Here is a 25,645-nt window from a genome sequence, read left to right as displayed (position 1 = left end):
GCAGTGACATGTGTCCCCTGGAGCAGTCATTGTTGTGGAGACCATCACAGGCTGAAGCAGCAGTACCAAGCACAGCCATGGGACACTGCCACCTCACACCAAAGGCTTGGATGAGACCACCATGCCCTGCCTCAGTGTAAGTCCAAAGATGTCAGAGACTGATCAAAAGCTACAGGCAACAGGAGTGTGACTCCCTGGGCAAGGTGCTGACTGAAACCATATACTCCTCTCCCCGTCTGCTCCTCACTCCTGAGGCTGCAGCTTGTGAACCAGCAGGAGGCAGCAGAACCAAATGTGAAAGTCTCAAAAAATCTGAGAAGGGGCCGGAGCGATAGCACAGCGGGTAGGGCGTTTGCCTTGCACGCGGCCGACCTGGGTTCTATCCCCGGCATCCCATATGGTCCCCCAAGCACTGCCAGGAGCAATTCCTGAGTGCAAAGCCAGGAGTAACCCCTGAGCATTGCTGGGTGTGACCCAAAAAAAAACCAAAAAAAAAAATCTGAGAAGTATGTCTACAAGATATAAAGATAGTCCATGAAATGGGATAAATTATTTACCCAATACCCATCTCATTAGCACTGGTAGGACTTTCGAAGAACAAAACATCTAGTTCTATCAAAAAATGGGGAGAAGAAATGAACAGAAACTTCCCCAAAGAAGAAACATAAATGGCCAAAAGGCACATGAAAAAATGCTCTACATCACTAATTACCAGAGAGATGCATATCAAAACAACAATGAGATATCATCTCATACCAAAGAGACTGGCACACATCAAAAAGAACAAAAACAACCAGTGTTGGCACAGATGCAGGGAGAAATAAACTCTCATGCATTGTCGGTGGGAATGTAGACTGGTCCAGCCTTTCTGGAAAACAATACGGACATTCCTCCAAAAACTAGAAATTGAGTTCCCATGTGACCCAGCAATGCCATTTCTGGGAATATACTGTTGGAAGCCCAAAACACAAAGCAGAAAAGTCATCTGTATTTCTCTGTTCATTTCAGCACTATTCCCAATAGCTAGAATCTGGAAACAACCTGAGTGCCCTAGAACAGATGACTGGATAAAGAAACTATGGTACACAATAGAATACTAAACAGCTGTTAGGAAAAATAAAGTCATAAAATTTGCTTATAAATGGATGGATATGGAGAGTATGCTGCTGAATGAAATGATTCAGAGGGAGAGGGGCAGACATAGAATGACAGCATTCATCTGTGGGATATAAAAAAAATAGTGTGAGACTAATACTCAAGGACAATAGAAATAAGGGTTAGAAGGGCTGGTCAATGGTTAGAAGCTTGCCACAACAGGCTACAAAATCAACATCCAAAAGTCCATGGCTTTCTTATATACAGATTATGAAAGGAAAGAAAGAGACATTAAAAAAACAATCCCGTTCACAATAGTACCTCAGAAAATCAAGTACCTTGGAATCAGCGTAACCAAAGAGGTGAAGGACCTATACAAGGAAAATTACAAAACACTACTTCAAAAGTATAAAAAAGCCAAAGAAATAAAGGAAGACACTAGGAAATGGTAACACATCCCCTGCTCATGGACAGGGAGAATTAACTTTATCAAAATGGCAATACTGCCCAAAGCACTATACAAATTTAATGTGGTCCCTATCAGGATACCCATGACATTTTTCAAAGAAATAGACAAAACACTCCTGACATTTATATGGAACAATAAACCCCACGAATAGCTAAAGCAATCTTGGAAAAAAGAAGATGGGTGGCATCACCTTCCCCAACTTCAAACTCTACTACAAAGCAGTAGTAATTAAAACAGCAGGGTATTGGAATAAAAAACAGACCTGTAGACCAATGGAACAGAGTTGAATATCCTGTCACAGACCCCCAAATATATGGGCACTTAATCTTTGACAAAGGAGCAAGAAATGCAAAGTGGAACAAGGAAAGCCTCTTCAACAAGTGGTGCTGGGAAAACTGGATAGCTACCTGCAAAAATATGAACTCTGACCTCTGTCTAATGCCAGGCACAAAAGTCAGATCAAAGTGGATTAAAGACCTCAATATCAGACATGAATCTATAAGGTACATAGAAGAAAATGTAAGCAGAACTCTCCATGACATTGAAGCTAAAAGCATCTTTAAGGATGAAACAGCACTGACCACGCAAGTGGAAGCAAACATAAACAAATGAGACTACATCAAACTAAGAAGCTTCTGCACTTCAAAAGAAACAGTGACCAAAATACAGAAAGAGCACACAGAATGGGAAAGAATATTTACCCAATACCCATCTGATAAGGGATTAATATCCAGGATATACAAGACACTTGTAGAATTGTATAAGAAAAAACCTCCAACCCCATCAAAAAATAGGGAGAATAAATGAACAAAAGTTTCCTCAAAAAAGAAATACAAATGGCCAAAAGGCACATGAAAAAATGCTCCACATCCCTAGTCATCAGGGAGATGCAAATCAAAACAACAATGAGATATCATCTCACACCACAGAGACTGACACACATTCAAAAGAACAAAAGCAACCAGTGCTGGTGTGGATGTGGGGGAAAAAGGGACGTTCCTTCACTGTTGGTGGGAATGCCGACTGGTCCAGCCTTTCTGGAAAACAATATGGACAGTTCTTCAAAAACTAGAAATTAATCTTCCATATGACCCCGCAATACCACTTCTGGGAATATATCCCGAGGATGCAAAAAAGCACAGTAGAAATGACATCTGTACCTATATGCACTGCAGCACTGTTCACAGTAGCCAAAATCTGGAAACAACCCAAGGCCCTAAAACAGATGACTGGTTAAAGAAACTTTGGTACATCTACACAATGGAATACTATGCAGCTGTTAGGAGAGATGAAGTCATGACATTTGCTTATAAATGAATAGACATGGAGAGTATCATGCTAAGACATGAATGAGTCAGAAAGAGAGGGACAAACATAGAGGGACTTCACTCATTTGTGGAGTATAGAATAACATCATATGAAGCTGATACCCAAGGACAGTAGATACAAGGGCCAGGAAGATTTCCCCATAGCTGGAAGACTACTTCATGAGCGGAGGGGAGAAGGCAGATGGAATAGAGAAGGGATCACTAAGAAAATGATGGCTAGAGAAACCAGTAGGGATGGGAGATTTGTGCTAAAAGTAGATAATGGACCAAACATGATGACCTCTCAGTGTCTGTGTTGCAAGCCATAATGCCCAAGAGTTGAGAGAGAGTATAGGGAATATTGTCTGCCATGGAGGCAGGGAGAGGGTGGGAAAGGGGGGTATACCCGGGATATTGGTGGTGGGGAATGTGCAGTGGTGGAGGGATGGGTGTTTGATCATTGTGAGATTGCAACCCAAACATGAAAGCTTGTAACTATCTCACAATGATTCAATAAATTTTTTTTTAAAAAAGAAGCTTGCCACAAGCATGAGGAGGGTAGTTAGGATAGAGAAGAGACCACTATGGCAAAGATAGTTGGAAATGATCACTCTGGATAAGAACTAAGCGCTGAAAGTAGGTAAAGGGGTATACATGATAACCTTTCAGTGCCTGCATTGCGAACCATAATTCCCAAAGGGAAAGAAACAGAGGAAGAAAGAGAGAGAGAGAGAGAGAGAGAGAGAGAGAGAGAGAGAGAGAAGAAAAATGCCTGTCATAGAGGGCCAGAGAAAAAGGATTTAAGGCACTTGTCTTTCACACAGCCAGTGCCAGTTCAATCCTTGCCACTACACATTGTCCCCCTAACACTACCAGGAGTGACTTCTGAGCACAGAACTTGGAGCAAACCCTGAGTAGTACTTGGATGACCCAAAAATCAGAAACTTCTTTTCTTTGTGGCTTATTATCAGAAAATTAATGATTTATGTACCCATTTTACATCCCTAGGCCCCTAGTATAACGCATTTCTCAGTCAAAAGGGGTGACAAGAAACTCTCCTGGGTGACCTTGGACTCTGGGGCTTAAAGACAGGGTGCATTTCAGAACCTTCAATGAAACAGCTCAAGATGCTTACAATGTCCGTCTCATGGAAAGTCCCTTCAGGCAGGTTGTAGGTCCCTAAGCAATGGCCAGGTCACTGTCACCACAGCCACCCTGGCGTTCAGGTTGCCCCACCCAGGAGCTGCCTATGATATGCAAAATCTCTGACCTGCAGCTCCGGGTTTCTGATCGGAAAGGGGCATGCAGGAGCCCGGTGACACAGGCCTGGATATCTCGAGCAATGAACGGGGCAGCTCTACAGTCAGAACTGAGGTGGGAACAGAGCTAGCTGGCAGCGAAACCAGGCCTGGGTGCAGCGAGGCACTAATCACAGAGCAGGTGACAGGAGAGCCTGGCCCAGCCCCAGGAAGAGGGCCAGCAGATGGTCCCCCCGGCTGCCCCACCCTCTTCTTATCATCCCCCAGAACCTCCTTACCAAGGGCCAGCAGGCGGCGGGTGAGCTCCAGGGCGCGGTGCAGGTCACCCAGCTGGAAGACAGCATAGCTCAGGTAGTCAAGGGCCTCGGCCTTCGTGGTGGTGGCTTCCTCGCCAGTGTCCAGCTGCTTCAGCACCTGCTCCATCCACAGCACTGTGTGGTAATAGTCCCCTTCGTTGTAGGCCAAGCGGCCCATCCCGAAGCAGTCGTCCACACTCAGCAGTGCCTGGTACTTGGTTCCTGCAGCAGGAGAAACAGTCACGCTCCAAAGAAGCTCAGGGCCAGGGAGAGATGCCCATGTCCAGGAAAGCCTGGGCCACTGACAAAGGACCTGACCACAGCAGCGTCCTACCACGGCTTCAGGCCATACCCCCAAAGGGCCTGTAGCAGGGTGGCAGAGTGAGGCTGGCACTGCTTTGGGCCGAGGGGCATGGTCCCTCTTGCCTCCAACTCCCCTTCTCCCAAGTGGGAAGGGGTCTGTGCTTTGAAGAAGCCCCCAAAGCCCACCAAGAAGTAGTTTTCAGGAGAGTAAGAAAGTCCATACAGGAGAAGGTGACTGCTGGGGGCAGTCTACGTGCACGTGAAGGGCAGAAAAATGAACTGAATGTGAAAAACAGGAGTTAGGGCCAGCATCCCATATGGTTTCCTGAGTCTTGCTAGGAGTGATCCCAAGCACAGAGTCAGGAGTAAGCCCTGAATTCTGCTGAATGTGACCCAAAAAAGAAAATGAGAAAGAGAAAGGGGAGGGAAGGGAAGGGGAGGGAAGATAAGGGGAGGGGAGGAGAGGGGAGGGGAGGGGAGGGGAGGGGAGGGGAATGGGAAGAAAGAACACTGAGAAGGACAGATGAGGTGGAAGAATGTGTAAGTCTGAGTGAGTCAGAAGCTGAGGAAGGGCAGAAGTGCAGTGCCAGTTATGGCCAGCAGGTGGCAGGAGCCTAGAGGAACGTCAACCATTAGAACTGTTGGTTGTCTGCTGTTGGGGGCTGAACTCACCAAACTGAACCAGCAAGACAGTCTCAGATCAAGGACAAAACGGAGAGTGTGCTAGCTATGACAAGATGCATATTTTGAGGGGTGGGTAAGGTGGGAGGGACTAGGGATGCGTTCCTCAGAGAACAAGAAGTAGCAGGTCCTCTGGAAAGCAAGGGGAGTGTCCTCAGTCTGTTTGCAGCCAGCTGGGTACAGAGTGGGGTCCTTATGCATGGTGTTCACTCCAGGACGAAACTCCAGCTTCAGGGGCCAGACTGCCTCTGAGAAGAAGGTCAGCTCACCCTGAGAACTCAGGAATGGATAATGAGAGATAAGAAGCTGGGGAGAGGGGCTGAAGCAATAGTACAGAGGATAAGGCTTTTGCCTTGCACACAGCCAACCCAAGTTCAATCCCCGGCATCCCATATGGTCCCCCAAGCACTGCCAGGAGTAATGCAGAGCCAGGAGAAATGCCTGAGCATCGCTGGGTGTGCTCCAAAAAGAAAAAAAAAAAAGAAGCTGGGGAGAATAAATACAAGATGGGATCAACAGCTCAGAGATCAGAAGATTCCTTGACACCCTGTCTGTTCTCCACAGACCTCCACAGATCTCTAGCTCTGCAGCCCCAGGACTTTATCAGAGGCAGAGTGGCACAGCGGAGTAAGCGAGACAAAAATCCAGCCTATATGAGTCTCGCTGCGGCACCCATCAGCTGTGTGACTATGCAAGAGTTCCTCAGCCTCTCTGATTCTCAGCCTCCTCATCTCCAAACAGATGATTTTGCAGAAGTTATGCCAAGAATTCAAAATGATGATGCATAAAGATCCTCCTCTCGTGCCCAGGAAGCTAATAAGCAGTAGTTATTATCAATATGCCCTAGAGATACAGAGAATGTTGAGAATAGCCCTAGGCACTTGGCATCCTCCCCAGAAGCCAAATTGAGTATCACCCCCTAGAGAGTGCTCCTGGGAAAGGAACTTGGAGTTGGCCCGGGATATCAAGCACGTGATCAGGATCAGGAAATCAAGTAATTGCATGAGTTCAGGAGGATTGTAAGTAGTCAAGCCATGAAAGCAGAGAACAATATTTTAATAAACTGCTTAAGAAAGGAGTGGCCAGGAGGCTGGAGTCAGGGCCTCCACGACAGAAGACGCACCCTCCATAGGCCGAGGGTTCTGGCTCAGCAGGGAAGGGAGTGTTTTGCTGGGGTATGAGATGAGAGAGGCGAGCAGGCAATTTAAAGACAGATGTGGACTGGGGTCGGAGAGATAGTGCAGAAGCTGACGCTGGGGCCTAGAATGTAACCAACCCTGTTTGATCCCGGTCACTACCAGGTGTGACCCCCCCACCCCCCAAGTATAGAGCCAGGGGAAAAGAGAAAAACTGAGCACAGACAGGAGTGGTCCAAAATCCAAAAGCAAACCAAAAAGATGGAAGGGGTGAAGGCCAGACTGAGTGTTCAGGACACAGAAACCAGACAGTGGAGAAAGCTTGTCCACAGCTCCTCAGAAGCCTAGGCAGGAGGGACAGACACGGGTCAGCAGCAGACACACACTCTCTGGGAGTTCTGTGGCAGGTGTTTGGAAGGTGAGTAGGAACTGAGCCTGTGTGAACTCAGGGGGAAGCGCGCAGAGTTTAGGGCCAGGGACAGTGGTGGCGAGTCTAAAGACCAGCCCTGGGCAAGAAGGAATCGGATAGGGGCAGACGGGAATGGGTCGGGATGCACCTGAGCGGGATTCTGGGGGACAGAGGCTTTCTCTGGGGGGCAGAAACTTGGCTTTCCCTGAGGCAACAGAGGAGGATTTCTGGGCTCACGTGTGAGGGAAGCAGCTGGGCAGGGGTGAGAGAGCTGCTGGCATTGGGATGACGGGAGACTAGTAACATGTGAAACCTGGGAAAGTGCCAGCCTGAGGTGCCGTGGTACCTAAGGGCAGAGACCACAAATCTGAGGTGACTCCAACCCTGTGTGGCCCCCGAGTGCCACGCGAGGGGCAGCCACCCCTGAGGACTGAGTACCTGGGAGTTCTCCTTTGGAGATAGTTTCTGCATCCAGCCTATACGTATCCTGCAGCCTCATCAGCGCCTTGGCAGCTCCTGCCTCGTCCTCCTCTGTGGGGAAGAAGCGCCGCTGCACGGAGAGGTTGGCGATAAACCCTTTGAAGGAGAGAGGGATGCCACATGTCAGCCTACAGCCATGGGGGGGTCCCACAGCAGCCACCGGAGGGTCTCTGGTGAGGGCAGCCTCCCCACCGCCCCTGCCAGAGCCCCGAGACGCGCTTCTCTCGCATCTCTCCGTGCTGCCTGCCTGGGCGGTGCATCTGGAAGCAATCGGAGACTCTGCGTGCGGCACAGCGCATGAGTCTGGGAGTTCTGGCTCCAAGCACCGTCACAACTGGCAGCAGCAGAAGGGACAGAAGACATGGATGCTGACGGCTGGGGGCTCAGGGCTGACTTGGGGGCGGGGGGAGGTGAGGAGGAACTTAAGCAGACCTGAGTAGAAATGAGCAACATGGACATTCTGGCTCCAGGCCAGCCACCTCTGGGCCACTTCTCAGGTTGAGTGGCCCAAGAGACAGGGGTGGTCAGCTAGAAACTCATCACCGACCTCTGGCCCTTACTACTAAGTGATTTAAACTGTGGGACGGGGCACACACACACACACACACACACACAGAGTCTAAAGTGTTTTTCAATAAATTTCCTGGAGCCAGAGCAGTAGCAGGGAGTTTGCCTTGCATGAGGCTGACCCAGGCTCAATCCCCGGCATCCCACATGGTCCCCCAAGTCCACCAGGAGTAATTTCTGAGCGCAGAGCCATGAGTAAGCCCAGAACACTGCTGGGGAGGCCCCAAAAACCAAATAAATAAATAAATTTCCTTTGATATATTATCAGTAGCTGTTTGGTTTGAGTGCCTATTTTATGTACGGGCGAGATGCGTAAATATTTCTCAGGTGAAAGGAGGTGGCGAGGGGCAAGTTTCAGGTCTGCCCTGAAGGCTCAGTGCTGCCCCCAGTGGCTGGGAAGGGGAGAGAGGCGTGAGGCTCACAGGGTCAGGCCAGGCCAAGTGCTGAGGCAGCACCGGGCGGTCCAGCAGAGGCCACTGAGAGACCACACTGGGTCTTGCTCCGCTCTCTAGGGAGCCCCCCTCCCACTCGGACCAGTCTGACCTCCCAGGACCATGGCCTGGAGCCAGGGGAGCTCCAGATCCCAAGGCGCTGTCCTGGGACTTTGGATCCTTGGTTACAAAGCCAGGCATGCACCTCCGGGTGGGGCCCGTCCTCCCACGCTGAATCAAGTCTGCTGGGAGTTGGCAATTTGGGGGTGAAGGAGAGGGGTGAAGAAGGGCCCCCACAGGCATTTCTTCTGCCTCTTCCCCCAGCAGCAGCATCCAGGGTCATCTGCTCCCCTTGCCCTCAAACACCCACTCGCAGCCACGCCCAGAGATCACCAGGCTGCTACCCTGTGCAGGCTGCAAGGCCTGGAGCTCTGATGAGCTGGGAATCCAGGAAAAAGAAAATATGTCATTCCCCGCTCCCCCCTCCCCCCCGGCCCTCCCCCCTCCACACACACACACACACTAAAAAAGCCACAACATTAGCACGGCCCTCTCAGCCCTCTCAGTTCAGGGTCAAGAAGTAAGAAACAGAAGGAAAAGCTGCTCCCGCTCTGTGGGCGGGGCTGTCTCCTCCAGGTAGTTTTCCAAAAGGAACCAGCTGTTGACAGGGGGGCGGGGAATGGAGGACAAGGCTGGTGAGGAGATCTGGGGACAGGCTGAGTCTCCCACGGCACAGGGAACAGCCAGTTCCGAGCTCCGGGCAGGCGCAGGCCGGGCGGGAGGTGGGGTTTGGGAAAGGCAGTCAGGGTTCCTGAGGCAGTGAGCTCACTGGGCAAGGCGCCAGCCGGGCTGAGCTCACAAGCCCTCCCCAGAGGCCTCCCTGCCCTCAGCCAAACCCAGCCCAGTCTGCTCCACAGGCTGAAATGCCTCGGCCAGAGGCGACTACTCCAAAGTTTATCTCCTCTCCCATCACAGGGAGAAGCAGAGAATTCAGGAGACTGAGAATGAAGCTAAGGGTCAGCAGGGGCCATGTGGGCCCATTCCGCCCTCTTCTGTCCAGAGGAAAGTTTCAGCACATAGGAAATACAACCACAGGAAAAGTCCAAGCATAGCCCAGGCTAAAAAAAAAAAAAAAAAAGAAACACAAACATATTCTGATCTGCAAATAGATACCACTTCTGGAGATTGATTTTAAAAATAATCAGACATGGGGGGGTATGGAAAATGGGGACATTGGGTGGTGGGAAATGTACACTGGTGAAGGGATGGGTACTGGAACATTGTATGACTGGAACTCAATCATAAACAACTTTGGAACTGTGTACCTCACTGTGATTCAAGTAAAATAAATTTGTTTTTAATCAGAGGGCCAGAGCGATACTAGGGTATCTGCCTTACATGCAGCCAATTCCCAATACCCCATGTGGTCGCCCGAGCCCACCAGGAGTGATCCCTAAGCAGAGAGCCAGGAATCAGCCCTGAGCACTGTTGGGTTGGGGCTCAAAAAAAAAAAAAAAAAAAACAAATAATCAAGAGATGGTTACAGATATGAATCCATGAGAAAACTGTTGATAATTTAGAATAATTCCCAGTCCAATGACATTTCTCCTATTTCAGGATGGCAAGCTATGATATTACAGAAGAACACATAGTGGGAATTTAGAAAAACTGGAAAATTGAAGAGGAAAAAAATTTAGGCTGTTTCACAAATAAAACATAGATTTGTGAAATGGATGGAAGTGAATCTAGGTGAGGCCAGGGTTACCCACCTTACCTGGGCCCACCGATCCACCCACTGAACTCAATTTCTAAGTCTGAAGCAACATTGGTTTACCTCACTATCTCTATGTATCTCGGAGGGCTTTTTTACACTTCACCCCCACCAGAGTGCCAATATCCCTCCACCCCCACATTAGACCACCCCCACATTAGACCCCTGCTGTGCAGTGAGTTCACCCCCCCACCCCCCACCCCCCCGCAAATGTGTAGTTCTGTGATCTAAGTTCAACGGTTAGCTTTGGGTTGGTTTTGTCTGTTGTTTTGCCTTGTTTCTTTATATCCCACATATGAGTGAGATCATCTAGGATTTATCTTTTCTCTTTCTGATTTATTTCACTTAGCATAATTCCCTCCCACTCCATCAATGGTGTCAGAACTGGCAAGAGTTCATCTTTTCTAATAGTCGAGTAATTTTCCATTGTGTAAATATACAATTTCTTTATTCATCATTGGGCTCTTCTTTCCACATCTTGATTAAAATATATAGCACTACAGTAAGCCTAAGGCGCCATGCCTCCTTCTGAGGTAACAATTTTTTAATTCTTCAGATAAATACATAGGAGTTGGATTTCTGGATAATGTAAGTCTATTTTTAGCATCCTGAGAAACCTCCATACTGACTCCCAAAGAGACTGGACCTGTTATCATTCCCTCCAGAAGTGTACAGGTCCCTTTCTCCACTCCTGACCAATACTTATTTCTGATCTTTGTGATAAAGGCCATCTCACTCACAGGTATAAAGTGATAGCCACCATATGCTCTTACCTTCTCTGACATAAATTAACTGTCATACATACAGATGCTGATGTAGCCCAGATTGGACATTCCATCTGACTCTTCCATAGAGGGCCCATGGACAGACTTTTTCTTTTTTTTTTTTAAAGGGGCTCCATGTGCAGCCCGAAACACTGACCCTTTTCAGCAGGAAGCAGCCAGATGATTTCTTCCCCCTATTCCCCTGTTACATTTGGAGGTCTCTGCTGAACAGGGGGGAATGACAGAGACAAGGGAAAATGAATAGTGCATGATTAGGAATATGGCCTTTAAATAAAGGAATCACCTAGTATAAAAGGTGACAAGGGAGGCCTTGGTGGTCATAACTTGGATGACCCAGGCCCAGCTGGATCCAGACAACAGGAGATTATTATCTCACCACCTTAATGGCCCACATTCCTTTTTTTTCCCCATTCATTGCATTGAGTTTTTATTTTTATTTTTTATTGAATCACAGTGAGATACACAGTTACAAAGTTGTTCGCGATTGGGTTTCAGTCATATCATGTCCTAACACCCATCCCTTCACAGTGCACATTTCTCACTAGCAAAGTCCCCAGTGGTCCTCTCCCCCTCCCCCCCCCACTCCACCGCTCTGACTTTAGGCACTTTTCTCTCCCTTTCCTCCCCCTCCCTCCCCACCCCTCTCTCCCATATTCTTAAAGCATGGTAAAGAAATGCTCACCCACCTACCTTTGTTAAAAAGATATAAAAGGAAAAAGGCTTCAGCCTTTACTTGGAATCCCACTTGAGAATCCTCCCGTGCTTCTCTGCTTTACTATCCCTTCCTTTCTATTTCCCTAAAGCCTTTTACTGAATTCAGGGAGAAAAAAAATTAACTGTCAATGTGTGTGTGTAGTGGAGGTGTTATTCCTGGGATCATAATTCTGCTCCACTGCTCTATGTGTCTGTTTTAACTCTGCTAGGTTCTTACTACATTGTTCCACTAACAGATGCTTTGCATTACAGTTTGAAGTTGAGACACATGACACCTCCTCTTACCTTTTTTCTCAGGATTCCTTTGACTCTTTTGTGTCTTTTGTAGATCTAGACAAATTTCAATAAGTTTATAATATTTTCTTTAATAACTGCCATTGAATTTTAGATAGGGGCTGAAATGAATCTATATGCTGCTTTGGCAGAATGGTCATTTTAAAAATGTTAATTTTCCCTGGGGGCCAAAACAATAGTACAGCAAGTAGGGAGCTTGCCTTGCACATGGATAACCTGGATTTGAGCCCTGGCATCCCATATGGTCCTCCAGGCACCACCAGGAGTAATTCTTGAGTGCAGAGCCAGGAATAACCCCTGAGCACTTCCAGGTATGCCCCCTGCCCCTCAAAAAATGCTAATTTTCCAATTCATGAGCATAGAATATCATTCTGGTTTTTGTGCCTTCTCTAATTTCTTTTAAGAATGTCTTATTATTTTCCTGCTGAAGAAATCATAAATAAAATTCTTCTATTGATTTCTTTCACTTATTTCACTACTTGCATATAGTAACACAACTCTTTTTTTTTTTTAATTTTTTGGGCCACACCCAGCATGCTCAAGAGTTACTCCTGGCTTTGCACTCAGGAATAGGGCTCCAGAAACCATGAGAGCAGGTTGTCCGAGTGCAAGGCGAATGCCCTACCTGCTGTACTATCTCTCCAACCCTGACAACACTTATTTTTTGTATGTTGATTTTGTAGCCTGCCAATTTATTATACTGATATACTATTTCTTGGCTTTTAGTGGTGACTCTAGGGTTTTCTACGTATATTATGTTATCTGCAAATAGAGACCATTTTACATTTTCTAATTTGGATTCCTTTTATTTCATTTTCTTATCTAAGTGCACTGGTGAGGACTGTCAATATATGTGGAATATGATAAGAGTGGACAATCTTTCCTTGTACCTAACAAAAGAAACATTTTCAGTTTTTCACACTGAGTATCACATTAACTATGGGTCTGTGATATATAATCTTTATTATGCTGACATATAGTCCATTTACCCCTAACTTATTGGAATCCTTATAACTGGACACTAAATCTTGTTAAATGTTTTCTCAGATTTTATTGATTTTTGTTTTTTCATGTGTTAATGTGGTATACTATATTTCTTTGCATGTGCATAACTCACTTTTGCTTATTCACTTGGTCCCTCAAAAACAGTATACTCGTATTCCTTGGCAGATATCTGCAGTTCTACTTCTTCTCAAGATAAATATCCATGCGAAAAATATCAGCATCTTATATGATATTGCTTATCTCTAGGAAATTGTATCAAAAATTGCAATTTTCAAGACTGGAGAGATAGTGCAGGGATTTAGATGCTGCCTTGCACTGAGCTGACCCATACCTGATCCCCAGCATCACATGTAGTCCCCCAAGAATGTCCAGGAGTGATCCCTGAGCACAGAGCCAGGAAAGCCCTCAGCACAGATTAGTGGGGCCAAAACAAACAAAAATCATAAATTTTATTTGATTGCTTTTGTGCTTTCCAAATTTTTTTTGAAAACATGTATACTAAAATGTAATTAGGGGTGGGAGGTGGAGAAGTTAACCCCAAAGAATGAGAAGACATAAAAATACCAAGAGAAGGCAAGGAAATGGTATTATCACATACTAAAAATAAGAAAAGGGCCAGAAAGATAGTACCACAGGTAAGGTACTCATCTTGTATATAGCCACCCAGGTTCAATCCCCAGCACCCCATACAGTCCCCTGAGCCCTACCAAGAGTGGTCCCAGGAGTGATAGTACAGTGGGTAGGGTGCTTGCCTTGCATGCGGCCAACCTGGGTTAGATCCTGGCATCCCAAACAGTCCCCGTGCACTGCCAAGAGTAATTCCTGAGTGCAGAGCCAGGAATAACCTCTGAGCACACTGGGTGTGTCCCTCCTCAAAAAAATAAATAAATAAAAAAGAGTGATTCCTGAGCATAGAGCCAGGAGTCAGGCCTGAGCAGCTCTGGGTATGACCCCAAAACAAAAACTAAATAAACTGGGGCTGGAACAATAGTACAACAGGTATAGCATTTGTCTTGTATACATGCAGCCGACCCAGGTTCAATCCCTGGCATTCCATATTATCCCCTGAGCAATACCATGAGTGATTCCTGAGTGCAGAGCCAGGAGTAACCCCTGAGCATTGCTGAGCATTGATAGGTGTGACACAAACAAGAAGAAAAAACCCTAAATAAACAAGCACAGCCAATTGCCAATTCCCACACAGAAGGGAGTATCCGTGGGACTGGCGGGTCAATGGCTACACGCTACACATGCCCACATACACCCAGACCCAACAGTTCAGACCCCCACACCCCCACACCCCAACAAGCACACAAACACCCACTGGCTCACCAGAGCACCGGCTCGCTGCCCCTCACCTGCGGCAGAATCCTGCAGAACAAGGTCCTCCAGCGCCAGCCAGTCTGTGTTCAGCCGCTTCACCAGTTTGTAGGCATTCACGGGGTGGGCGAGGTAGCCCTCAGGGTCAGCTGCTGACTTGCTGGTCAGGGCCTCCATTTTGTTGGCCCAACTGAGAAAGCAGGAGGAAAAAAAAAAAAGACAATTAACACACTTCCCCACAGGGGTCTTGACCTGTGGTCATTTCTCTGGTGAGATTCAAGATCCTTCTCATCTCAAGAAAGCAGCAAGCTATGAATAACTCCCAGCATACTTCCACCCCCTTCATCTAGATGAAAACTAAGAAACTAAATGTCTGCAAAAAGCCTCGAGTCTGTAGCCCATACACTTAGTTACTCTGGAAAACTGGCTTGAAAGAAGCTTCAGGCCAGCCCCACATGCCCTATCAAGAGCCTCTGAGGGCACACACACTGCATGGGCTCTTGGGAGGTCGGGGTCGAGGGACGGGCTGACTCAGGGTGGGGTGGGAATGCAGAATATCCAGACCTCTTAATCTTGGAGAGTTTAGCTTCCTCCACCAGGATGTACTCCTTCAGAGACTGTACCAGGTCCTGCTCCGCATAAATCAGGTCTGTCATGTGCCCTGCGAGGGAGAATGAACGGGTAAGGAATGAATAAATGAGGCTGTCCAGATCCCATTCTTTAACGGGCAAGCCCAGCCCGGAGAGGCAAGTCCGCTGGGCCAAGAGCATTATCAGGTTTTTTTTTCTTTTTTTTAAGATGGGGCTGTGGGAACTAGAGTCAAAAGAAGTCCAGGAACTCACATGGTTGTGATCTCTGATCTCAGGGAGGGGCAAAGGTAGTAAGAAACTGAGGTAAGCGCACTAGGGGATGCTTCCAGAAGGAGCCCCAAATCTCACTCTTTCACTACCACACAGTACATACATGTCACAGGGCATGGACAACCTCAGGGCTCTACCACAAAGAAATAAGCTCTGAGACTGTAGGTGAGGAGAGAAGCAAGGAACTAACCTGCTAGAGTGCTCTCTGCTCAAAACCACTCTCTGAATCGGGAGATGGTCAGAAAAGCTAAGAAGTCCAGGAGTAGCTCACACTTCCAGGGATGGGGCCCGGCTCAGACAGCTGGCCCTGAGGACACTCAGCTCATCAGAAAGGACCTCAGAGGGAAAAGTGGCCCCTCTTGGGGCCAGAGAGAGAGCACAGCGGGTAGAGTGCTTGCCTTGCATGTGGCCACCCTGGGTTTGATCCTCGGCATCCCATACGGACTCCTGAGCCCACCAGGAGTGATTTCTGAGTGCAGAGGCAAGAAAATCCCCTGAGTAGCACCAGGTGTGGCCCAAAAAGCAGAAGAGAAAAATGTGAAAAGCGGTAAGTCTACACGCTTTACTTTCTCCCCAGCTGGTGAGAAGCAGAAGTTGAGACATGGAGGAACAGTGCCGGGGCGCAGAGCACCTGCAGTGCAAGCATATGGTCATGAGTTCAAATCCCCAGTGTGGCCTAAGCACAATCCTGGGAGCTCTGCTGTCTGTGATTGGCCCCCAGCACCTCAAATGGTTTCCAGCCGTATCAAGCATACATAAGCTCCACAAAAAGGTGTGCAACCCCCAGTTACTGCAACTGAAAAAAAGATGTGAGAGCACCAGGGCCAGGAAATGTATCCCAATTGAGCACCCAGCAAGCCCCAGCAAGCACACATTGTAACTGCATGTCTCGACAAAGAGCAAAACCCCAGCGACCACTAGAGCGAGAGGAGGGCAGACCTCTACGTGCACCACAGCCAAGTACGCGTGCAGTGCCCAGCACTACAGCAGCCAGGCGCATACCGAGTCCTGGTTATCAAAATATCAGCAAAGACAATGGGGGGAGGGTTTCAGAAACAAAAAACAGCAGTTGAAGTCCCATGCCCTCAACAAGAACAAGACTCAGGCAGTGACTTTCCCCAGCACCTGGGCGGATGATTCTGACAATCCTGTTGGTACGTACCGATCGAGGTGAAGAATTCAGCCTGCACGGAGCACAGGACACTAAACCAGGCCATCAGCAAGGCAGACACCCAAGGATTCATGGTCACTGGTCACAGAGCGCTGAGTCTGCAAGGAATTCAGTAATGGTCCCTGGATCAAAAGGAAGCAACTGCCATGAGGGGACTGTCACGCGTGTACATACACTCACACTAAGACGACCACATTAAAGCCAGAGAATGAGCAGGGTCTTGGCCGAAAGTGGCCTGGGATGGCACCAGGGATGTGGCTGTCCAGCCCTCTCCAGGAGGCCCATGACCCTGGGGGAATCTCTGTCCAGCCTTCCTCAGGTTCCCCCAATTCCTTGGCAGCATGGGAAGGCTGGTCAGCCCCAGGGAACCATCACCTCTAGTGCCCAGTGCTTCTTTCACAGCACTTGTTTTTCTGTTTTTTCCAGCGAACACACATGCCTGGGACCCATATCTAACTCACAGCCCTGCCTACTGGTCTAGTGCTGGGACTGTATCACTGTATCACTGTCATCCCATTGCTCATCGATTTGCTTGAGTGGGCACCAGTAACGTCTCCATTGTGAGACTTGTTGTTACAGTTTTTGGCATATCGAATACGCCACAGGTAGCTTGCCAGCCTCTGCCGTGTGGGCGGGATACTCTCGGCAGCTTGCAGGACTCTCCGAGAGGGAATGGAGAAATTGAACCCGGGTCGGCTGCATGCAAGGCAAACGCCCTACTTGTTGTGCTATCGCTCCAACCCAGTGCTGGGACAGGAGAGGTAATGACAGAGAGAGAACTTGGCACACTGTGCCAGGCGACCAACCCCTGGAGTAAGCTGCACAGGAGATTGCCAGCCAGAAGAGGGACAAAGCTGTCCCCTGCCCATTTTCCCCAAGCCACAGTGAAGCTTCTGGGGAAGTCGGTGAAGAGACAACACTCACACGCCCTCAGCCTGGGCGGGCTGGGCTGGGTTGCTGACATGGGGACGAGGCCAGCCGCTGTCTGCTCACCCATCTAGAAATAGCCAAGCCCAGTTCTCAAGGCCACGGCCACAACCTGGAGCAATGCTTGCTGGCAGGGGACCCAAGTACACAACGGAAGCTGAGGCATCCATCCCCCCTGCTCAGGCCCGCAGTGCAAGCATGCAACCCCAGCTCCAACCCCAGTCCGCACCTCCCCTTCCTGCTCTGCCTCACACAGGGCTCCCACGGAATTTTACTGGGGGAAATCCAGGAATATGGAGGAAATGCAAATATTTCCCCTAACAATGCATCTGAGGTGATTGAATCCTACGTCAGCTCATGCCAGTTTACCTACTGCTGACAGCCCCGGCCTGTTAGTGTCCGCACAACCCACACCCCACTCTTCAGAAGAGAATCCAGCCCATCATGGCCACACCAGGCCCAGAGATGGCCAACCCCAACCCCACCCTCAAACAGATGCCTCAGGCTGGAAGAGGAGGAGAGGAACAGGCTCTATTGGTTCCTGTTCCCGCCCCATGGCCCCATGTCCACGTTCAAAGCCAGCATGTCCACAGAGAGCCCAGAGATGCCCAGGCAGGATCCTTCATCCCAGAACCTGCCACAAGGTAGGGAACATCAGGATCAGAGATCCACCAGGGAGTTGGGGGTAGCAAGTCACGGAAACGGGAAACCACCGGATCAGCCCTAAGGGAAAGTCGTGGCCATCTCTGTCCAGCTACACGTGTGCTCCCCCAACCCCCACTGCGCCTCCACCCTGGATTCCAGAAAACTTTTCTTCATGCTTACACAAGTCCTCACAGAGGGCCTTGCTTGCCCTTTCCACTTCAAGAGGTTTGACGCTGAAGGCTCCTTCTGTAAGGCTCTTTCAGGGAGTGACGGGAAATGCAGGGCCGGAGGCCACATTGCAGACATGAAGGGACCAATCAGCCATCGGTCAGGCTGGAGACCAAAGTAGACACAGCTGGAAGAGAGGGAGCCAGCACTTCTCAGCTGTGTCACCAAAGCAAAGCCATGCATCTTCAGAGGCAAAATTCAGGAGGAGAAGCCTCATTCCCTTCTAATCATCCTGAGAGGCTGTCCACAGTTTGCACCTTACAGAGGTCTGGGGCGGGGGGGTAGGGGGGATGGTGGGAGTTGGGGGGGCGAGGGGAAGCAGCCAAGTTCCCTCAGTGCTTCCTGAACACCAGTTGCCATTTTTCTGGAATGAGCTATCTGGGCTAGCGGCACCCATCCACAATCCACAAGCCCCAGTGCACCACATCCTAGGCTCCAGGAAGCGACACAGCAGGGGTCTCTCAGCCCCATTCTGCCGGGAGGCTAAGGACACAGTCTGTTGGTCCAAAGAACCAGACATCCCAGAGCGGCACCCTGACTGCCACTATCAGTCCTGTCACCCCAAGCATGGGAGCCCTGGGTGGTGGTGGGGGGGGGGTCCTCCTTTCTCCTGATCTGTGGGTCCCTGCATGTTAAAGGCTTGGTGCAAACATTATCCAGGACTGGGGAGAATGCTCAAGTGGCAGAACAAATGCACTGCACTGCATGCACAAAGCCCTCGGTCCTATTTCCAGAACCATATGGCCGCTGGTGTATCAATGGAAGTAGCTAGTGGCACCTGAATTCCACTGGGTGTGGACCCTATTTTTTAAAAAATAAAGTCATCCTACTCTTCAAAGAAATTGATCGAACATTCCTGAAATTCATATAGAACAACAAGCCCCCATGAATAGTTAAAGCAATTTGGGGGCGGGGCGGGGGGGGGAGATGGGAGGCAACACTTTCTTCAACCTCAAACTGTACTACAAAGTGGCAATAATTAAAACAGCATGGTATTGGAACAAAGACAGAGCTGCAGACCAGTGGAATAGGGCTGAATATCCTTACACACACCCTCGAATATATGATCATCTAATCTTTGATAAGAGAGCAAGAAATATAAAGTGTAGCAAGGAAAGCCTCTTTAACAAATGGTGCTGGCAAAACTGGACAGCTACATGCAAAAACATGGGCTCGGACCTCTACCTAACACCATACACAAAAGTCAGATCAAATGGATTAAAGACCTCAACATCAGACCAGAATCCATAAGGTACGCTGAAGAAAAGGTAGGAAAACCCTCCACGACACTGAAGCTAAAGGTATCTTCAAAGACGAAATATCACTGATCAAGCAAGTAGAAACAGAAATTAAAAAATGGGACTATCTTGGGGCTGGAGCGATAGCACAGTGGGTAGGGCGTTTGCCTTGCACGTGGCCGACCCAGGTTCGATCCCCAGCATCCCATATGGTCCCTTGAGCACCGCCAGGAGCTAATTCCTGAGTATAGAGCCAGGAGTAACCCCTGTGCATCGCCAGGTGTGACCCAAAAAGCAAAAAAAAAAAAAAAATGGGACTATCTTAAACTAAGAAGCTTCTGCACCTCAAAAGAAACAATGACCAGAATACAAAGACCATCTACAAGATGGGAAAGGATATCTACCCAATACCCTTCTGATAAGGGGTTAATATCAAAGATATACAAGGCACTGGTTAAACTCTACAAGAAGAAAACATTCAATCCCACCAGAAAGTAGAGTGCTGAAATGAATGAAAACTTCCTCATAGAAGAAATCCGAATGGCCAAAAGGCACATGAAAAAATGCTCTTCATCATCAATCATCAAGGATATACAGATCAAATAACAATGAGATATCATCTCACACCACAGAGACTGGCCCACATCCAAGAACAAAAGCAACCAGTATTGGCGTGGATGCGGGGAAAAAGGGACTCTCCTTCACTGCTAGTGGGAATGCTGACTGGTTCAGCCCTTTTGGAAAACAGTATGATTCTCAAAAATTTCTCAGAAAATTAGAAATTGAGCTCCCATTTGACCCAGCAATACCATTTTTTAGACTATATCTGGAGATGCAAAAAACAAAGTATAGTAGAAATGACATCTTAACCTGTATATTTATTGCAGCACTATTTACAATAGCCAGAATCTGGAAAAAAAACAAGTGCCCAAGAACAGATGACTGGTTAAAGAAACTTTGGTACATCTACACAATGGAATACTATGCAGCTCTTAGAAAAAATGAAATCATGAAATTCACATGTAAATGGATGGACACGGAGGAGTATCATGCTAAGTGAAATGAATCAGAAAAAGAATGACAGACACAGAATGACTGTACTCATTTGTGGAACATAAAGTAACATAATAGGAGACAAATCCTAAGGATAGTAGAGATAAGGGCCAGGAGGATCACTCCACGGCTTGGAAGCCAGTCTCATGTGCTGGGGGGAAAGGCAGCTGGGATAGAGAAGGGACCACTAAGTAAATGATAGCTGGGCTCACTCGGGATGTGTGCTGAAAGTAGACTATGGACCAAACATGATGACCATTTAGTACCTGTATTGCAAACCATAACACCCAAAAGGAGAGAGAGAGTAAGGAGTGTGCCTACCACAGAGGCAGGGGGTGGGAAAGGGTGGGGGTGGCAGGAGGGATACTTGGAACATTGGTGGTAGGGAATGGGCACTGGTGGAGGGATGGGTACTCGATCATTGTATGACTGGAACGTAATCATGAAAGTTTGTAAATCTGTAACTGTATCTCCTGGTGATTCATTAAAAAAATGAAATTAAATTTTAAAAAATAATAGTCACCCACTCAGCGCCAGGTTGGAAGGAGACAGAAAGAGAGATCAACCCATACTGCCTGACCCTGCTAATCCCACCCATAGCCACAGTCGGCTTGGGGAGGACAGAGAAGGTGTCCGCATGCCTATCCTGGGAGAACAGAGCAGACAGGTACACAAGAAAAGCAGGGGTGCGTTCAGATTCCATGTTCGCAAGGAAAGTCTGCTTGTACAGCACACACGTGCAAGGAGACTGCCATAAATCTAGTTGTGTCTTGGTGAGGAATTTCATTTTTCTCTTTATGCTTATTTGTATTTCCAACTCTTTCTACAAGGAATTCTAACAAGAATTTTAAAAATATTTTATAATATGCTTTAAAAGAAAAGAAAACAAAGCAGTTTGCTCTCAAATAGTGTCCAAGGCAGCCCTGCAAGCTCCCCACTGGGAGGTCCTTTAAAATCTGCCAAAGTCCAGTGCCAGTGATGGCCCTGGGGACCAGCCCTGTTTCTAAGCACAGGCCAGTTCCAAGATATACAATCAGAGGCCCCAACAAGCGCTCTTTGGAAAAGACATTTACAACCTGGCCAAATGGCCATGAGAAGATGTTTCCAGCTGCAAACCAGCAGCGTCCTGAACTTCTCCCTTTACCTCATCAGGCAAGAACGTCTGCCAAGCTCCCAGCTGCAGCCCCAATGCAACAGGCTGTGTTTTAACAATGTTTCTAACAGCCTTGAGACAGGACATGGGTTTGCCCAGAACAAACTGGGCTGCCTTGGCCGGAACAAGAGGCTATCTTCCATAAAGGAGTAAAATTTGTCTAAACAGGGCCCACCCCCATGTCCCGGAGATTCTGCTTCCAGGTGGCCAACTCTATGAAGGCAGTGCCCAGCGGAGTCTTGCCCATGCTCCCAGAAGCGCTGCTAGCAAAACTCGGAGCAGCAAACAGCCCTCCTCTACCCAGGGAGGGGAAGGGGGTGCCCCAACTTTTTTTTTCTTTTTGGGTCACACCCAGAGATGCACAGGGGTTACTCCTGGCTCATGTGCTCAGGAATTACTCCTGGCACTGCCTGGGGGACCATATGGGATGCTGGGAATCGAACCCAGGTCGGCCGCATGCAAGGCTAACACCCTACCCGCAGTGCTATTGCTCCAACCCCGTGTCCCAACTCTTTACCCTACTGTCATGTCTTAGTCGTTCGTCACCCCGTTCAGCCACCCGATCCCTCCAGCAACCCCTCTGGATCTTGTCTACACTGGCCTCTCATTTCATCTGGCCTCTGGTTCCCTTCCCTCTACACAGCTCTCCATCTGCAGGGTTGACATGGGTCCCCCAAAGGTTCTCTACTGCCCTGGGTAGACAGTCTGGACTCCTCAGCTCCAAGGCCCTTTTGATGCCATGTGACCCTGCCCTGCTGTTTCCTGCAGCCCCATCTTCTAATGATCAAACAATCACTTGATCTTCGTGTCTCTGTAGCTCAGAACTATCTCACAGGAAAACTGTGCTCCTTCCCTGATAATGTACCCACACCGCCAAGTTCCTCCAAATGGATCCTCATGCTTGCTGTCCCGCCTGTGAACATGTGATTTGCATGTTCCAGTCTCCTGCTTTGGTTACTAGACATGCAACGGCCACACCAGTTCCCTGTCAAACTGTTGGCAAAGATGGGCAGCCTCTGTGAGTGGGAACCACACACAAAGGCAAAACCTATGCACGGGGCACTTCGGACTACTTGTCGCCGCCTCCTCTCTGAGTCTCCCCTGTCTCCAGGGCACACGGCCACTCGTCCTGCCTCAGACCCAGTGGAGGGGACCACATAGGCCCTAAATCTCTGGGGCCCTCCTTCATTTCTCAACACCAACAAAAGGGGACAGAGGAGTAAGCATGAAGGCAAGCTCATTCCTCAGGAGGCCATTCCAACCAAGAAAGGACAATGGAGGCCAGCAGATAAGGGGACGTTAGCAGATAAAATCCCTCCCCACCCTGCACCGAGGAACTGCCTGTGACGCTGTGGCGCCTGCCCAGAAAAGTGCTGGGAGAATGAGCAGCCATCGAGTCTCCCTGCAGGCTGGCCCACTGGTAACACACCACTAGTCAGAGCTTCCTGCTCTGCCTCAGGTTTCCTGGGCCGCACCCAGGCTATCCTGTCTCTGCGCCATCCAGTACAGCATTAAGCACTTAAGCTCTGCCTCGGGCTCTGTTTTCTGAGCTAAGATAACCACTATTCATGATCCCCCGAATCTTTCATTTCTACGACCTAATCCTCACCAGAACCTTGTACCCTAGATTACCATCTCCATTTCACATACAGATCTCTAAACTAACTGAGCCTGAGTATTTCCGGCCGTCTGACGTGCTCCAGCAAATCAAGAACAAAACAAGACTCAACCCCCACACATTTTCCATTGGCACTTTCTGTCATTTGGTCCTACTCAGAAGAACTATCTGGAGTCTCCAACATAAGGGATATGGACAACATGGACAGAGATACACGCCCAGGCCAATCCCTCAATCCTGGATGGATTCAAGGGGTCATGAAGTTGCCTTGTGGACATCCCTCATTGCATCCTCAGAGAGGGAGGACAGCAGATGGATCTAGAAGACAACAACATAGGGCTCCAGCTCAGGGGTGGTCCCTCCTGTCCTAACAAATGTCTAAGCAGTCCAGCAGAGGACAGACAGGACAGCCCAAAGGGAAGGCCCACCTGTCATAGGGGCAGACACCCCCAGAATTAAATCTCAGCTCCACCACCACTTCCTGACTCTGTGACCTTTGACAAGTAATGGGTCTCTTGGAAGCCTCCATTTTAACAAGCAGTCTGGCGTACAGGGAGATACAGTCCAGGCGAAGCAGTACATCTCCAAACAAGCTCTGCAGACAGTTTCTCAGAGCGAGGCCATTTCCAATCCACCTTATAGTGACAATAAGATGGCAGTGGTCAGCCCAAGATCAAGCACAATTCATACCAGCACCAAGGGCACTGAGGAAGACCCATGGGTTGAAGTGGGCACTGCTGCCCAGCTGATGTCTGGGGAGTTAGAAGGTCGGTATTGGGGACAGTGAAGAGGAAGTCGAGGCAAAATCTGGCCAATCCCAAGACCTAGGAGTGTCAGAAGAAATAAAATATTAATTCAGGAGAGTCAGGCAGCTCTGACCATCATGAAAAAACCCTGGAATGAGTCAATCCTCAACTCTAGGGTCCAGAGAGGTAGTACAGCAAGTAAGGTGCTGCCTTGCACAGAACTAATTGGGGCTCATCCTCAGAGCCATGGGGAGTGATCCCGAGCACAGTCCAAAGTAAACCTTGATGGGGCTGGAGCAATAGCACAGCAGGTAGGGCGGTTTGCCTTGCACGCGGCTGACCCGGGTTCAATCCCCAGCATCCCATATGGTTCCCTGAGCATCGCCAGGAGTTAATTCCTGAGTGCATAAGCCAGGAGTAAATCTGTGACCCAAAAAGCCAAAAAAAAAAAAAGAAAAAGAAAAAAAGTAAACCTTGAGCACCAGGTTGTGGACCCCCCCACCTCCACCTGCCCCAGCTCCACAAAAGATCCTAAAGTTCACGAGGAAAATTCTCTGGCAAAAGATGGAAGTCCAGAGGCAGAGAGACTGTACAGTTTGATTCCCCAGCGTGATCCCCAAATACCAAACAGTAGCCCCGGTGTACCACCAGGAGTCACTCCTGAGCACAGCCAGGAATAGCCGCTGAGCATTGTCAGGTGCCCTCACCACACCACGCCTCCCCCCCCCCCCCCCGCCCCACACACACACACAAAAATGAGTCTGGACCAACACTGTAGGTGTAGGATCTCATGTATTTCTGTACCTCTGATCAGTTCGCATCAATCTCATACCAGGACCAGGCATCAGGAACAAGGCCTCACTTGGCCACAGGAATGCCAGGTACTGAGCAGGCGCCACTCTTGAAAGCACTTCCTGGCAGGTCTAGAGCAGGGGCTGGTCAGTGACCAGGTTCAGGCAGATCCCCTGAACCTAAGCTGGAAAACTCATGACTCAAACAGTTCAGTCTCCACCCTGCAAGGTCACCTCTGGATCAGAAAAATCTCCCTTCCAGAACTGCAGAAAGTCTAGTCCAGACCTTTCATTTCCCCTCAGCGTCTCCTGAAAGTGTCCTGCTCCTCTATCCACATCCCACCATAAATGCGGAAACCACAGGAGCCACCAGCCCTCTCTGCCTTAGGATAGGTTTGGGTCCCACCCTGGGGCACTTCAAAACTCTAAATTGCTAGATCTGAACAAATTTTTCCAAGTATCACTCTTGTTCCAGCCTCTGTCTGGGCTTGCACGTGCCTGCATCAGAGTACTTCCTGCCAACCTCCATCTGCATAAAATTAAACTCTTGACAGATCCCAGGGGCCAGGGACACACCCACCATCCTCTGCACACTATCGGCCAGCGTGGCCACAAACCAGCCAAGAGCTTGTATCCAACCTCAGACCCTCCCAGGGATGTGGGAGGACAGAATTAAAAAAAAAAAAAAGGGCTCTATTGGGAAATGAGCAGACCCCCAGATCATTCACCCCACTCATTCCTCCAGGCTGTACCCACATACTCTCTCCTTCTGATGAATACTCAGGCTCTGGGTTCCTCCCCTGGCTTCTGGCTAGTGGCCAGCAGGAAACAGCAATCTCAGGGATTATAAAGTACCCAGGGCCAAGAAGAGAACTACCAATGGCACCTCCTCT

General features: G+C 48.8%; 1 protein-coding gene across 5 annotated transcripts in view; it reads right to left on the bottom strand.

The window, feature by feature from the left end:
* Positions 1 to 25,645, bottom strand: part of P4HA2 (prolyl 4-hydroxylase subunit alpha 2) — a 47,991-nt gene that overhangs the window by 20,662 nt on the left and 1,684 nt on the right. For 3 of the 5 annotated variants that reach the window (XM_055142778.1, XM_055142777.1, XM_055142780.1), the window contains 5 exons: positions 16,345 to 16,451; positions 14,887 to 14,983; positions 14,361 to 14,512; positions 7,394 to 7,531; positions 4,409 to 4,648 (listed from right to left, as the gene is read on the bottom strand). In XM_055142778.1, the coding sequence (XP_054998753.1) occupies positions 4,409 to 4,648; positions 7,394 to 7,531; positions 14,361 to 14,512; positions 14,887 to 14,983; positions 16,345 to 16,426 (709 nt within the window). In that variant the 5' untranslated portion in view covers positions 16,427 to 16,451. Of the gene's footprint in view, positions 1 to 4,408; positions 4,649 to 7,393; positions 7,532 to 14,360; positions 14,513 to 14,886; positions 14,984 to 16,344; positions 16,476 to 25,645 lie in introns of those variants that run through there. The other 2 variants (XM_055142779.1, XM_055142783.1) reach the window with 2 other exon arrangements.

The sequence above is a fragment of the Sorex araneus genome, chromosome 6, assembly GCF_027595985.1.
Source record: "Sorex araneus isolate mSorAra2 chromosome 6, mSorAra2.pri, whole genome shotgun sequence".
In the NCBI taxonomy this organism is placed as follows: Eukaryota; Metazoa; Chordata; class Mammalia; order Eulipotyphla; family Soricidae; genus Sorex; species Sorex araneus.
The sequence above is the reverse complement of the archived record's forward strand: the minus strand, read 5'-3'. Positions and strand labels throughout refer to the sequence as shown.